A 14,650-nucleotide genomic window follows, 5' to 3' on the forward strand; every position below is an offset into this window, starting at 1 on the left:
TCTCATTGGGAACATGTCAAAGAAGTTCTCTCTCGTCTATGTGAGAACCACCTGTATTGTAAACTGGAGAAATGCCTTTTTGAGATTCCTCAGGTTCCCTTTCTCAGTTATTTGGTTCCTGGTACAGGTCTCCAGATGGACCCCAAAAAGATAGAGGCTATCCTTAACTGGCACCAACCCATCGGGCTAGTGCTGATGGGTTAGTGCTACCTAATGATTCATCAGTTTTACCAACTACTGGTGGCAATTCATCAAAGCATTTTCTACCTTAATTTCTCCCATTACTTCGCTCACCCGTAAAGGAAGACAAGTTGAGATCTGGCCCCAGAAAGCAGTTCAAAACCTTAAAAGTAACCTTCTCAGCTGCACCTGTTCTGAGACAACCCTACCAACATAAGCCGTTTTTTTTGAAAGTCGACCCCTCCTCTGTAGGTGTGGGGGTCATTCTCTCTCAAAAGAGCTCCTCCAGCAACCTCACGCCTTGTGGTTTCCTTTCCAGGAAATTTTCTCCCAATGAAGCTAATTACAGCATTGGAGATAAAGAGATTCTGGCCATTAAGGTCGCTTTAGAGGAATGGCGCTATCTTCTGGAGGGAACTCTTTATCCCATCACTGTGTTCACTGTTCATATAAACCTAATTTATTTACAGTCTGCACAGTGCCTAAACCCCCGACAAGCCTGTTGGACACTGTTTTTCAGTAGGTTCCAATTAATTTTAACCTATCGTTCTGGTAAAAGAATTCCAGGGCTGACGTCTTCTCCAAAACTTTCAACTCCTCAGACAACTGTCCCTCCTTTGTATCCAAACCCATTACCAGTTCATTTAAAAATCTGGCTTTGACCAAATCTACCACAAGGATACCTCCAGTTGTTGGATCTCTTGTGGACACCCATATTCACACCAAAGTTTTGAGATGGGCTCATGACTCTAAATTTGCCAGGCATGCCAGCATTAGGAAGACCATTGTCCTTCTTTCTCACCTTTATTGGTGGCCCTCCTTAGTGTCCGATATCCATAGATAAGTTCAAGCCTGCAAGGTTTGTGCCTGACATAATACTCCCAGATGACCTCCTGCATGTCTCCTTCACCAGCCCCCCTTCCAGTATCAGACTCACCGTTGACCAGCATCAGAATGATTTTATCACGGATGTTCCTGACAGCCATTTCTATAATACCATTTGGGTGGTGGTTCATTAATTTTCCAAATAAGCCCACTTTATTCCCCTCAGGGGCTTACCCTCCGCTTCGGTTTTGGCACTTCTATTTATTAAAAACATCTTCCACATTCATGGTTGTCCTCTCAAGATTATCTTCGATCGTGGAGTGTAATTCGTCTCCTGGCTATGGATGTCCTTCTGTAAACATCTTGGGGTCAGTTTGAAGTTCTCTTCTGGGTACCACCTGCAGACCAATCGTCAGACTGAGCGGGTCAACCAGGATTTAGAGTTTTTCCTTCGCTGTTACTGCTCGGAACTACAATCTTCCTGGAGTGATTTTCTTCCCTGGGTGGAGCTTACACACAATAATCATCAACATGAATCCACTGGTATCTCTGCCTTCTTTGCCATTTTAGGAAGGCATACTGTATTACCTACCTTCTTGTACTTTCCTGACTCCTCTGTACCAGCTGTCCAGAATATGGTATGTAACTTCTCTCAGATATGGTCCTAAGTACGAACCAAACTTCAGCATCGCAAAAATCTTCTCCATGTGGATGACAAGGTATTGGTTTCCACTAGCAATTTCAAGTGCCATCCATGAAATTTGCACCTCGTTATATGGCCCCATCTCTTTTACTCATGTAATCAATGCTGTCACTAATAAACTCTGATTACTTTCCTCTCTCCAAACGCATTATTCTTTTCAGATCTCCTTCTTGAAACCTCTCGTACTTAACGAGTTTTCCAACAGATCTTCTCCTCCTCCTATCAAGACTATCCAGGACAATGAATACGAGGTGGAATGTATTCTAAGATCATGCATCCCTTGAGGGAAGGTTCAGTTCCTGGTCCACTGGAGGGGTTACGGCCCCGAGGAGAGATACTGAGTCAACAAGGAGGAACTTCACGCTCCCCGCCTTCTGGCTAAAATTCAGAAAAATCAAGCTGCCACATCAGAGAGAGGGGCGGGGGGTACTGTCAGGCGCCATCCCAGCAATTCCCCTATGTGCCGAGGGCGGCTGCCTGCCTCCTCTGACCGCTTGCGTCCTCTTGCAAGACAATGGGACGCTTCCTCGGCTCACCATCTTCTCCTGCCCAATCAGGGCTAACCTTATACTATTTAAAGAATTGGAAGAATCTGGTATTGGTGAACACCTACTCCAGCATTCGAGTTAGTTCTGCTCTCTGCTTCCCTGATTGTGGCTCCTGGACATTCTTGTCCCCTCTACCACTGCGCTGGTGACTATCTCGGAGAACAGCGACCTGCGCACCCTCCGTAGCAAAGTCCATACTTCCTTGCAGGAGTCCCTGGTGAATACCAGGGGTGCGTTAGACTCCGCGCCTCCTTGATTAGTTGCGCTGATACCAGCAAGTGGCTACCTCAGTGTCATTTATGTGACAGTGAGATATCATTTAACACTAACTTTTAATTTTAGAAATAAAGTTAATAAAATTGTAATTGTTTAAACAAAATAATAACCATGTAAAACAAAAAAAGTCACTTGAGGAATATCCAAAGGCCCATAAGCCTCTTCTTGCTGTTCAGACAACCGTTAATGAGGCACAGCACCTATATAGAAGAAACAAAGTTTATTCAACTAACAATATAGGTAATCGATTTTAGAATGTTGTTTCATTCTTAAATGTGACATGCTGTAACTATACAGTTCTTATAGCACTGTCAATAAAGTATCCGTTATCTATTATTCTGCAAGATATGTTTACAACGTTGGCCAATATTCCTTTTTCTTTGCATATTATGCATTTATTTTCTCTCTTGCAGCATTGCTAATTAAGTTTTGTTCTATTTAATGCATAAATGTAAAATGTACTGCTGCAAATCATGGCCTGATGCGTTAAGGAATGTAAATGCCGATATGTGCTGTATTTTGCATACAATTGCACTACGCGTGCCTGGAAATGAACCATATGCCAGAGAATGCAGCAATGTCCACTTCATCTACTTGCACAAAGGACCCTTACTACAGCCTACGATTCCAGGGGCAGACTGGGGAGGAGAATGGGCGGATTAAAGTGTGGTGCACAGGCACAGAAAACCTAAAGTACAATATGCAAAATCTTAAATTTGGATTGGTAGGCCAAATGCTTTGACAAACCAAATCTTGGGAGATGCACAAAACTATAGTTGATCCTTAGTCCTACAATTATATCATCCTGTTTACTGAATTTGATTTTGATAATTTTTTTTAGAATTCTAAATACTCCTCCTCAATAAATATTAAATTATAAAGTCTAACGAATGAAGACCGTACTTGCCGCCTTTCTTCAGTGCAGGGGGGCGTGACGGGCAAAATCGCGTCATTTTGGCCCTGCCCCCTGTGACGGCATGACGCGAACGCGTCATTTGATAGCGGGGGCAGGGCCAAACGCAGCGATTCACCGGGAATCGCGGCGTTTGGGATCTAATTCTGCCCACTTCACTAGTAAGTGGGACACTTCCTAGTAAAGTGGGCAGAATTCGGGAGATTGCAACACACGCCTGGGAGACTCTCGCAAAATGCGGGAGTCTCCCGGACATTCCGGGAGAGTTGGAAAGTATGATGAAGACATATGGTAAGAATTGCATCTAGCAGAAAAAGATTTTATTGTGCAGTAAGTAAATACTGAAAACAGAGCTATTTCATGGCGTACCTTGGCACTGCAATGCCAGTCATGTTGTTTCTTTAATTTGATAACATACTTACAGATGATAAGAATTGTATTTAAGTGGCAGAAATAAATTAATTTTGATATGCAGTTGGTGGATATACAAAAACAAGTAGAAGTCCAGGGATAAAACCTGGGACTGTCCTTTGTAAATAAGCACAATTGGCATATTTATGAAGAGGGTAAAGGTACTGAAATCTATAGCACCAAGTTGGGGAGAGGGGGAGGGGGGTAGTTCACTATAAGACCCATCCCTATACAGGGGGTTAAAGTCCTTGTTAGTAAGAAACTGATGGCAGGCCATGCTGTAACTTGTAGTTCCACAGCAGACAGAGGGCACATATATCCATTGCCTTCTGCAGAATAAAACACTGCTGGTGTATAGGGAATAAAGGAAGCCACGTTTAGTTTTGCAGATACAACCAATCTCCTGTATGCCCCTTATGTCTATGCACTGTATAAGATACAGAGGAGACATAACACCAGCAGCCACCGAGCCATAGTCTCAGCTCAACCCTCGTCAGTGACACATAACGACCGCGGCCGCCATGGCAACGAGCCTTATGTCGTCACTTCCGGGGAACTGACCTCCACAAGATGGCGGCGTTGTTGGAAGACAGAGACTTGCAGGGACTACGGCAACGCTTCCAGTTGCAGGCGGATACCTTGCTGAGGGAAGCTGGGGTGCAGGAGGCCGGTGTGTATGAGCAGTGTACCCGGGGGATGAGCAGTAGTTATTGTCTCACAGGCACATGTCACTCAGGGCAACATGGGGACCATATACTTCAGTTTTGCCCCCTCCCGGGGCAACACCTCCAGTAATAAAAAGTAAAGTTTGATGCTGGAGCTGTTCTAGCAATATATTGTATATCACACATAACCTGTTTTGTTTTTTTTAATGTCATGTGTCTTATATTATTTTCCTTTACCCAATTTCCTGCTTGCTGTCTGTCCCATCCTTTGCAGTTTTCCTTCATATTTTGGTATCTTATATTTATTATTATTTATAATAAAACAGATTGATTTTTATCAATTGAGTTGTTTAAGGTGTTCTGCAATCGTTGTGAAGTGCATTATATCCCACCATACATTTGATTATTTCTTAATAATAATATCACCCCGTGGAGGCCTCTTCTTCGCGCTGTCATGCATGTTTTGTACAATTAGGTTATTTTAGTAAGGTGACACTACCCTTTGACTAGCGGCGTTTTAGAGACCTCCTATTTGAGGGTTATCAATAATACTAGCGCCAGGTAATTATTTTGTAATTTTATATTTCTTAAAACATTGCAAAATACACATCCCCTGTGCATAAATACAAGTACCATAAATATTAATACGGTAGGCACGGACTCTTTTATTTGTTTGTTTACCCACTGGAAATAAGAAAACACCAGTGAAATGCCATCGCGTGTAGCCCATGCTTTCATTATATTTGGGGGGAATCAATGGAGGGCACTAACTTTAACTTGCAGTGTAGATGAGTGAATAAAGCAGCCAGTGGTAAAACTACGCCGCCACTTCTGATCGTGGGCTGAAATGGGTTTGAGTCATAGGGACCAATAGGTTTTATTCCCATACCCATTTACTTGCTTTTACTAGAAAAACGTTGGTAAAAGCATGATTTTTTTTAAAAAAAACATTTTTTACGCCAGTGGGTAATTGGCAGAGATCCAATAAGGCCTACAATATTGTACAAGACCTTCCTCCCCCACCTATGCTGTTGTCACTGCCTCTCAATACAACACTCATTCTGCTTTGTAGGCATCAGTAATGATTTTACTGATTTTAATGAAATAGCCCAAATCCAACCCAACAATTTTAAACTGGATCTTTGTGGCACAGTTCTTGTAATATTCTTAGTTTTGTGAAAGTCTGTACCGTTCCACAAATTTCCGGTACATAAGATAAGAAAGGTCTATGGGAAATATATATTTAAAAAAAATAGAAAGGAAGAAAGCAGCTCCTAGTGCCGTACATCCACTCTAAATAGCCATATTCAGATTAAGATATAAAATTGTGTACCATGTACAGTAGATAATCAGATGTGTATTATGATCCACTGTCTCTCCTGAATCCCTCTGCTCCATACACCACTTTACACACCACAGTTCCATGAAAAAGCACTCTGATCTTTATATATAATTTCCCCACATACCAAAAATCATATCTTAATATGCATTTCTCCTCTCAGTTTGAATTTCTTTAGACTCCAAACTTCTGTAGTATGCTCAATTGCACATACTTGAGATCTCCAAAATCAATAAATCTATAAAAAACAACAGTGTGTGTGATACACTTAAAACACTTTTAATTTCTAGAAACTATAAAAATATTGCACGTACATCAAATATACTTGAAATATAGACTTATCTGGTCATAGGTTTAACAGCTGTTTCTCTGGAAAAATATGAAGACTCCTTGAAGCTCTATTCTTAGATCCAATAGCGGGCTAGAGTTAATAACTTGTTTTTCCCAACGCGTTTCGTCCCTTTTTTTTGGGACTTCCTCAGGGGGGTAATCTCTCACTGTGGAATTCCTTACCACACGAGGTTGCCTTTCTAACAGGAAATTGTATATATATCTTTAATTTGTGGCAGATATTATGGGAGAGCGTTTTTCCCCTCTGTGAGGCTAAATTGATAACTGTCACACAGGGGTTTTGTTTTGTCGTCCTCTGGAACACCATTTAGAATTTATGCAATGTTGAACTTGATGTAACTGTCTTTTTATTTTTACTTTCCTACTTAGGATTCAGGTTCGCGGTGCATATTTACTAACGCAAAATGTAACTTTAACCAGAACTCAATCTTCAACCCTAACCCCACCCCAAAGCAAACGCTGACCGCTTTATTGACAAATGACACTTCATACCCTATGTAACGTAAGCACAGTTGTCTACAATGCGCCATAATGGGTGGCGTTTAGTGCAAAGTCAATAAAACTGGTGGGAGGAGTAGGGCATATGTGGAAGTCCGTCCAAAAAATCTAATTTTTACATATCCAATAGTTGTTCAGACACATCTATACTTGTTACATTGCTTTTTCACATTATTACTACTTGACAATTGTCAACACCTTTCCTTTCAGAGTACAGGGACTCTAAATGTAGTATATCATTTTTAGTATATATTAAGTCTTTAATGACAGCTGCTGTTTTTTATTGTTTTATGGCAGGGTGTTGTTTTATATGGTGTGTTTTTGCAGTGTGTAGGAATTATAGCTGCAAGCTGCTAAATGCAGTTGTACACCTCGGCAGCCAGATCATTACATTGTGATCTTGCAGTACATCTGCATCTTGTATCACCCTGCAGAGGAGAGAGCTACTGGATCCAAGAAGACCCAGATTAGTTCTAAGGAGCATATTCAATTAGCTTTGCGGTCCCGATTATGCGCAGCTTTCCTGTTACCGCAACATCGCAGATTTCCGTGCGCACCCCATAGGGTTGCAAAGGGAAATCCGCAATGTTGCGGTACCGTATTGTCACTTTACTTGCGCAGCTAATTGAAAATGCCCGTAAGTGTAAAACACAAATAAACCTAACTTTGTTTCAATACTAACTGGAACTGAAATATCGGCTTCATTAACAACCGATAAACATTTAGGAGCATATTCAATTAGCCACGGGATGCCTCTGGAACGGTCGCGAAGGCACTCCGCGGTGATGTAACATCGCAGAATTCTCCTCACCCCTGTACTGGTGCTAGGAGAATGCCGCAATGTTCAGGTACCATAGTACCTGAAAATATGAGCATCCGCAATGTTTGGAGGAAGATCGCGGCTAATCGAATGTCATGTACTGTAAAATGAAGATATACATTTAGAGGGGTTTTCAGTTACAATTTGCGGCCTCGATTACGCCCGGCTGCGCGTAAAAGGCGTCATTACGGTAGCGCAATGTCGCGGATTTCTGTGCGCACCTCTACGGTGTGCGCACAGTAATCCACAATGTTGCGGTATCGGGACCCGTGCGGCCACGGTTCGTAATTGAATATGCTCCTTAGTGTACCAAAAGGTCTATGCTAACCTACTGGTGGACATTAATAAAAGTAACAAGAAAAACCCAATAGAAAAGCACACACCCTAGCTTCTATAATGGGTGTGTATATATATTTGGATATCAGGAAAAGACAGGGGTGGGGGTGGTTACTGGTTTAATATCATTTTGGTTTTATAACTCTAAAAATAAGCCAATGTTAAAATGCTTGAAAAATAGATCCCCTGCCTGCTGAAAAAAGAACAATTTAAAGTTTATCCTGAAACCTTTACAAACAAAAAACAAGTGTTAAACTGTTCATGTAAAAAAAAAAAGAATACAAAGTAACCTATCCATTAAGGAATGAGCATTTCTTTTTAACCAAAAATTGTCTATTTAGTTGGGTAATATGGTGTTCAGATATTGAAAGAAACATTCAAAACATGTTTGTATAAAAGTAGGTGAGAGATCACATAGTAATCTGTCACACCCAGCTGAGCACAATTCACTTTATACAGTGATTGACTTTTTAGAAGCTTATTTCAAAATGCTTGGGGGGAAAAAATTATAGATGATGAACCGAATGTGCTTTAAATATAAAACCACTGATAGCACTTTGGATAAAAAATGTCAACTGCCATATTGCTGGGAATGATAACTTAATTAGTTTAGATGTTCTAGTGGACAAATTTATAATGGAAAAACTGTAGAATATTTACTAAACATCTCTGCGACATGGGATTTTCTTTGTTATCATAAATGTAAAAAAGAACAGATTGCTTAGGGTTAATGTTGTAGCCAAAACAGACATCATCACTACAAGTGCATACTGAATGAGTGTTTGTGGAATCCCCCCCCTGTTTTCTATCACTCGCTGTGCTTGTGTCCTGACATTCCTGTCGTGGCAGCAATTTTAGCAATATTCAGTGAATTCATTCGAGAAGGTGAGCTGGAGGCTATGGCAGACAAGTGAGTGACGGATGGAGGTCAGCCAGAAGCATGTGATGGTTGGAGGAGCCCTCTTTGTTTCCTGATCAGACAGTCTCATAAAATGTGTAAATATTCAACTGTGCGGGGCTTCCCAGATCAATATAATGAGGAAGAAAAGTAATTAAGTAGGATGTATGCATTTTCATTTAGAGGTATATTTGTATCACAATCTTGCTGCATCAATTCGAAAGGAGTCTCATGTTAGGAATATGTTCTGCTGTGGTATCCATCTCCTCCTACTATCTAGTGCTCAGTCTACGGCTTTCTACTTTCATTCCCTTCACATGCAGATCTGTCTTTACTAACACAAGTGGACAGGTCACGACAGGTTGTTCTATTCTTCATCCTAGAATGCAATAAGGTTCTCAAGTCCTAAAGGGTCTTCTATGCACACTAGCTATCATGGCGTCACTCAATATCTGAAAGAAAACAAGAAAAATGAAAAAATATGTATTTTCGATGGAAACCCCTTTTAAAGTTTAGAAACAGTTTGTGATTGATCCTCAGGCTCACACCTCCTTATGCTGCCATATTGAAGTGGTAAACTGAATTGATTTTCCAATTCTATGTTGCAGAAGCTGTAGAGCAATGGGAAAAATGGCTGCATGTAGCTGCCCCAGGGCTCCTTCTAGGAGGAGATTGGTTAAATGTAATGTGTAGCTTTAAATAATGTAAATAAAAAATAGTGTGAATTCATTGATATAAAGATATAAAACAAAGCATTTCAAACTGCAAATCTAAAATATGCAGTTTTACACCAAGTAAATCCTATTACCTAATTACATAATATACTTGACACAACTAAAGTTTAGTATATATGCTAAAGTGTAGTATATATAACCTATTCCTTTGCTGACAGTTGCCATCTTTTTAGAGGTGCTTATGAGTGTACAGTTTTCCATCCTTGCCTTGCTAGAGTGGCCTTGGCTTTGGTTAGAAGGATAGTAGTATATTATATACTAGTCAGCAGGTGTAGAGAATGTCACATGCTCAGCAACATGACCAGTGATTTCAGCTGAAATGCTGCTTCCATCTTTGTCCTATATCATCCCACTTTTAGCCAATTACTAATAGTTCGGGTTGTGTCCTTGCTGTTGATTGCAAAAAGGGTTTGATTGAAGGAATAAACAATAGTTTGTCCCTCAATCTTTATATGTTAACATTTACTTATTTGGGCTTTGTTTTCTTTTAGTATTTAGAATGAAAGAAAGATGTTTACGTTCATTTCATTTCCAGATATAAATGAAGATGAAAAGAAAAAGGAGAAACCTCTCCCCAGGGTGAACATCCATTCTGTCTTTTGGATATTGGCAGCAGTTTCATTGTCTTACTATGTCGATTTTCTTCAAGTTATACATGAAAACCTACAAGAAGGCAGGTATGAGGTGATCCAGCACTATATTGCATTAGAATGCATGTGTCATTATTCAGAACTGTTTAAAGTTGGCGTTTTATAAAAGTGAAAAATGATCGATACATAGCAAAATAATATTTCTAAACTTGTCTGCAAAAAGAAACTTGGGTCTGATTTATTAAGGAAAGTTAAGCAAAAGTAAGCAAAACCATGTTGCATTGGAAGGGGGGGGTAAACTTAAAATGTGATGGCAGATTTATATTTGGGATAGGGCATGTCTAAGATCAACTTCACATTTCAATGTACGAATAAGCTGTCAAGTATTTGTGTGCTACATGAAAAAAAGCCATTATTTCCTTATGTGCAAAATAATAAACCTTTTTGCATCCCTTGTTTTGCAACATGGTTTGGTCCAGAAAATTTGAGTAAGAAAACTTTTTTTCTTAACTTTCCGTAATGAATCAGGCCCATTATCTTTTTCTATCTCACAAATTATCTGCGGTAGCTGAACAGAATGCAAGTCCGGATTTCGCATGCTTCTCATTTATGACAACCAGTAGGAGCAGAAAAACGTCTCCTTTCCTGTCACCACAAACCTCATGTATACAGGTAGGCAACACACAGGACGCTACTACCATTAAGAATCAAACAGGTTCATTGTTCTGAGCTGTCACTTAGTGGTTTATCAGCATGCCCTGTAATGGTCCTGTTGATTCATTGCCAGGCATTGCATATATTGTGATATTGGGACAATTGTCCGATCATATAAAATATTGCAGTGTCCATGGTTCATTTATGCAAAAAACATTTACATCCAGACATTTTTATGCCTTCATACTTGTCTTGTAGCAGTGTATGTTTATCAAATCTCCACATTGGAGATTATGGTGTAGTTGAAAGGGAAAAAAATGCAGTTATTTATTTTTAATTATTAATCCTCAGCCTGTTTCATAAGTGTTCATTTTGGTGGCACTAGTTCATAATAAGTCGATAAGTTGAATATTGGTTCAGCCCACAAAATGTCTGCATGTGTGCCGCGTTCAGTGTTCTCCCCAGCACCTCTTTCCCGTGTGCTCCACCCGGCTGGTGGCTCTTGGGAGTACAACATCATCTTATTATAATAGAATAGATATTGTTTGTCCTATTAGAATAGGCGCTATGTAAGCACCACAGCCAGCAGTGTGTGTTAGATCACTGACCACAAGTCTGACCAGTCCTGGCAGGTGTGGGCAATAACCTCCAACATTTTTCTATAAAGCAAATTATTACAACTGCCCCCTGACTACTTCTTAATGCCATCCGGGTGGCACAATTTTCTGGGGAGTACACTGGTGTTAGTCATAACTAAGGTGGGTGTATGATTCTTAATATTTGTCCTTTAATGATGAGTGGAAAATGTGGGCATATATTTCTCTGCTCAGAACACCTTTCTCTGGTGGGATAAAATTTAAACCTAATAGGGACAGATCCAATTATGAACGACGTCCTGTACATGAGTATATTGTAGATACTATATCATATTCATTGTAACTGCGTAGGGACCATGGTTGATGGCGGTGTGCGTTATCTTACAGTTTGTGGCTCCTTGGAGGCGCTTTGTCATTGGCTGTCAGTGTTTCTATAGCCCTTTACTGCATCGTTTATCTGGAGTGGCGTTGTGGGATTTGTGATTATGACGCAAAGTATCCAGGACTTGTACCCATCGCTATTGTAACATTCCTAGTTGCAGCAATCTGGTGAGTTTCACTCTTTATATCACCATTTCAATTGCCTATCTTAAGACCTTGATGTTCTAAAACCAACGTTTGTTAATGCTAACATATATTTTAATAACAATTTTTCTTGTTTGATTGTTTCCAGCATCAATGTTTCCTTATGGCCGGTGTGGTCATTTCTCACGCCAGTGATACTGTTTACTCAGTTTATGGGATTTGTAATGCTGGTGTCTATTCTTGGATGAACACGTGATGGTAAGACGTCTTCCTATAACCAGTGCTGTCTAATTTTTATGAATGCTTAGAGCTATAGGAAGAAATGCTTGGGTCACAGTTGGCCCACATCAGATGATGCAATGATCTTTTACAATATTTTTATTATATTTATCAGTATTCTTTATTTTTATAGTGCTAACATATTCAGCAGCACTTTGCAATCAGAGAGTTACATTTAAACATACAATGATGAAACTGGAGCATTAGATGTTCCTGCTCTGCAGGGGTAGGGTACGCGTCGCCGATGCTGGTAAATCCCACGCTGAGGACACCTACAAAAGATAAACGATTTCAGAAGACAATGACAAGAATATACACAGACTTACCTGATCAGCGACTGTCCAGATATCCGATCGTAGCAGAACACTGACAGGAGCTTCTTCCGAATGCACAGGTGTCCGGCAGTAGTGCCTGACGTCAGTGCGCCCTTAATGAATTTTTATTTAAAGCGGCAATGTCGGGACCCCTCTCTTAAAAGCTAATCTGCGTGGTCCTGAGATTGCCGCTTTAAATAAAAATTCATAAAGGGCGCACTGACGTCAGGCACTACTGCCGGACACCTGTGTAAAACTCAAACTCCAAAAGAACTTATCTTAGTTTATCTTATTAACCTACAATTGGATTAATTTGCTACTAATTCCAAAATTAAATTGTATAGAGTCTATAATGTATCCATCTTAGTGATTTAATATAATACTCAACTTTTTAGCACATTTTTTTTCTTCTCTACCTTTTATACTAGACATGAACCAGGACCGGGACTGAAAATCATCATCAGAATTGCAGAGATATGCTTCTCTGAAGATGTGTCAGCTCTTAACATTTAGCATGTGAAGCTAAAAGAGGTTTCTGAAGAGCTCCCCGGCAGCCACATTCATGTTATTGGCTTCTTTCTTGGGAAAAGTGCATAAAATAGATGCTGCCTATGCACAAATCCACCTTCATGATATCACTGTGTATAAAAAAAAAATGTTGCTGATTTAAAGGGCTAGCACACCAAATAATATATTCATACTACTGCAGCGAAAACCATATACAAAGGAATATGTGAAAACTTGCAAATATTATTAATTTATCATGTTCTCTGCAAATTCATGTAAATATACCCCAAAGCTTTCTTGTTTAATTAACACGCTGTACTTAATAATTTGACTTTTTAACTTTTATTATTATTTTCGCCATGGTAGTCATACAATACAGAGTTTTTGTGGTGATCTACTTGACAGGCAGTGGTTATGCAGGTACATCTATTTCCTTTATTTAAAATACAAAGCCATCTACTATTGCAGTTTTTGGTAACTCTGCATCTCGAGGGACTTTTTCATTGGAATGATGGTTAAATGTTACCGAGCAACACATTCAGAAGGTTGGGCAGAATAACTTAAATATGAATATTTTCTATTTTATTTCTGTACAATACATTGTTAATTTTTTATTATTCATATAGCTAATATGCAAAATGTTTCTTAGCTCCCATGGTCAGCACAGCTAACAGGTCTCCTGTGTTATCCTAAGTATAAATGGAAGCTTTCAGGAAAGAATGGGAATGTGAACATAATAAGGTAAAGGTGTTATTAATATGGCATGTACTTATGATGATCTGAATTAAAAATTGTGACCTGAAATAAATGATTTACCGATTGAGGTTGGCTAATAGAACCCGCAAACACTCAAGACTATGGACAAATATGTTCTAGAAATAAAACCATAGATGACGTTTCCTTAAGTATATTTAAAGATTTATTTTCTTTAAAATCAAAATTAACAGACTGTTTGTGATACTAGTTCAATTTTGGGATTATATGACACTGGTATAATATCACAATTTAGAAAAAGCGATGGTATTTAATATGCAATTTAATCTAATTTCTGAGTTTGAAATAAATATTTTTATTTTGCTACTTAAGTGCAATGTATGTGTTATTTTTTTTTCGCTTAACATTTTATAAAATCTTAAAGTCTTTTTAATACGTTATGTGTATTATCCCGAAATGTTAGAATAGGAAACAAAAAAAAAATCATATTGATACAATATACCTAAATGTAGAACGTAGAAATTGGCAAATGTGCAATTTTATTTTTGCAAGTCCCACCCCACACCCGCACTAACTATCCTTGTCTCTTTAACCTCCTCTTGTGTATATATGTGGTTGATGCATAAGTGTCATTTTCAGAAGCTGACTGTGTGTTTAGTTACACTTAGCACACTGATTAGCCCAGTGGTTCCCAAACTTTTGCAGTTCGCGGCATCCTTAGAGTCTCCGAATTTTTTCAAGGCACCCCTCCAAAATAATTACTGAGCAGTCCTGTTTTAGAAGTAGTTGGGTCAAAAACTTGTAATAAGTATTTAGGTCACTCTGCCCCCTCTGCATTCAGGCAGTCTGCCCCCTCTGCATCCAGGCAGTCTGCCCCCTCTGCATCCAGGCAGTCTGCCCCCTCTGCATCCAGGCAGTCTGCCCCCTCTGCATCCAGGCAGTCTGCCCCCTCTGCATCCAGGCAGTCTGCCCCC

At 39.6% G+C, this 14,650-nt stretch overlaps 1 protein-coding gene across 1 annotated transcript; it reads left to right on the forward strand.

Moving 5' to 3' along the window:
• The first annotated feature begins 4,382 nt into the window (after nt 1–4,382).
• On the forward strand, nt 4,383–14,047 carry TMEM128 (transmembrane protein 128). The gene is made up of 5 exons (XM_075194660.1): nt 4,383–4,526; nt 10,033–10,174; nt 11,725–11,886; nt 12,011–12,120; nt 12,884–14,047. Exons 1-4 carry the CDS (start codon nt 4,427–4,429, stop codon nt 12,108–12,110), a joined length of 504 nt encoding a protein of 167 aa, XP_075050761.1. The 5' UTR covers nt 4,383–4,426; the 3' UTR covers nt 12,111–12,120; nt 12,884–14,047.
• Nucleotides 14,048–14,650: the final 603 nt, after the last annotated feature.

The sequence above is a fragment of the Mixophyes fleayi genome, chromosome 1, assembly GCF_038048845.1.
Source record: "Mixophyes fleayi isolate aMixFle1 chromosome 1, aMixFle1.hap1, whole genome shotgun sequence".
NCBI classification, from domain to species: Eukaryota; Metazoa; Chordata; class Amphibia; order Anura; family Limnodynastidae; genus Mixophyes; species Mixophyes fleayi.

Bases quoted from the DNA above. Each gene is read 5' to 3' on its own strand.
- TMEM128 (XM_075194660.1), top strand. From the start codon at position 4,427: ATGGCGGCGTTGTTGGAAGACAGAGACTTGCAGGGACTACGGCAACGC. The intron at 10,175-11,724 runs GTATGAGGTGAT...GTTATCTTACAG, and splicing joins GAAAACCTACAAGAAGGCAG to TTTGTGGCTCCTTGGAGGCG. The intron at 11,887-12,010 runs GTGAGTTTCACT...GATTGTTTCCAG, and splicing joins TTCCTAGTTGCAGCAATCTG to CATCAATGTTTCCTTATGGC.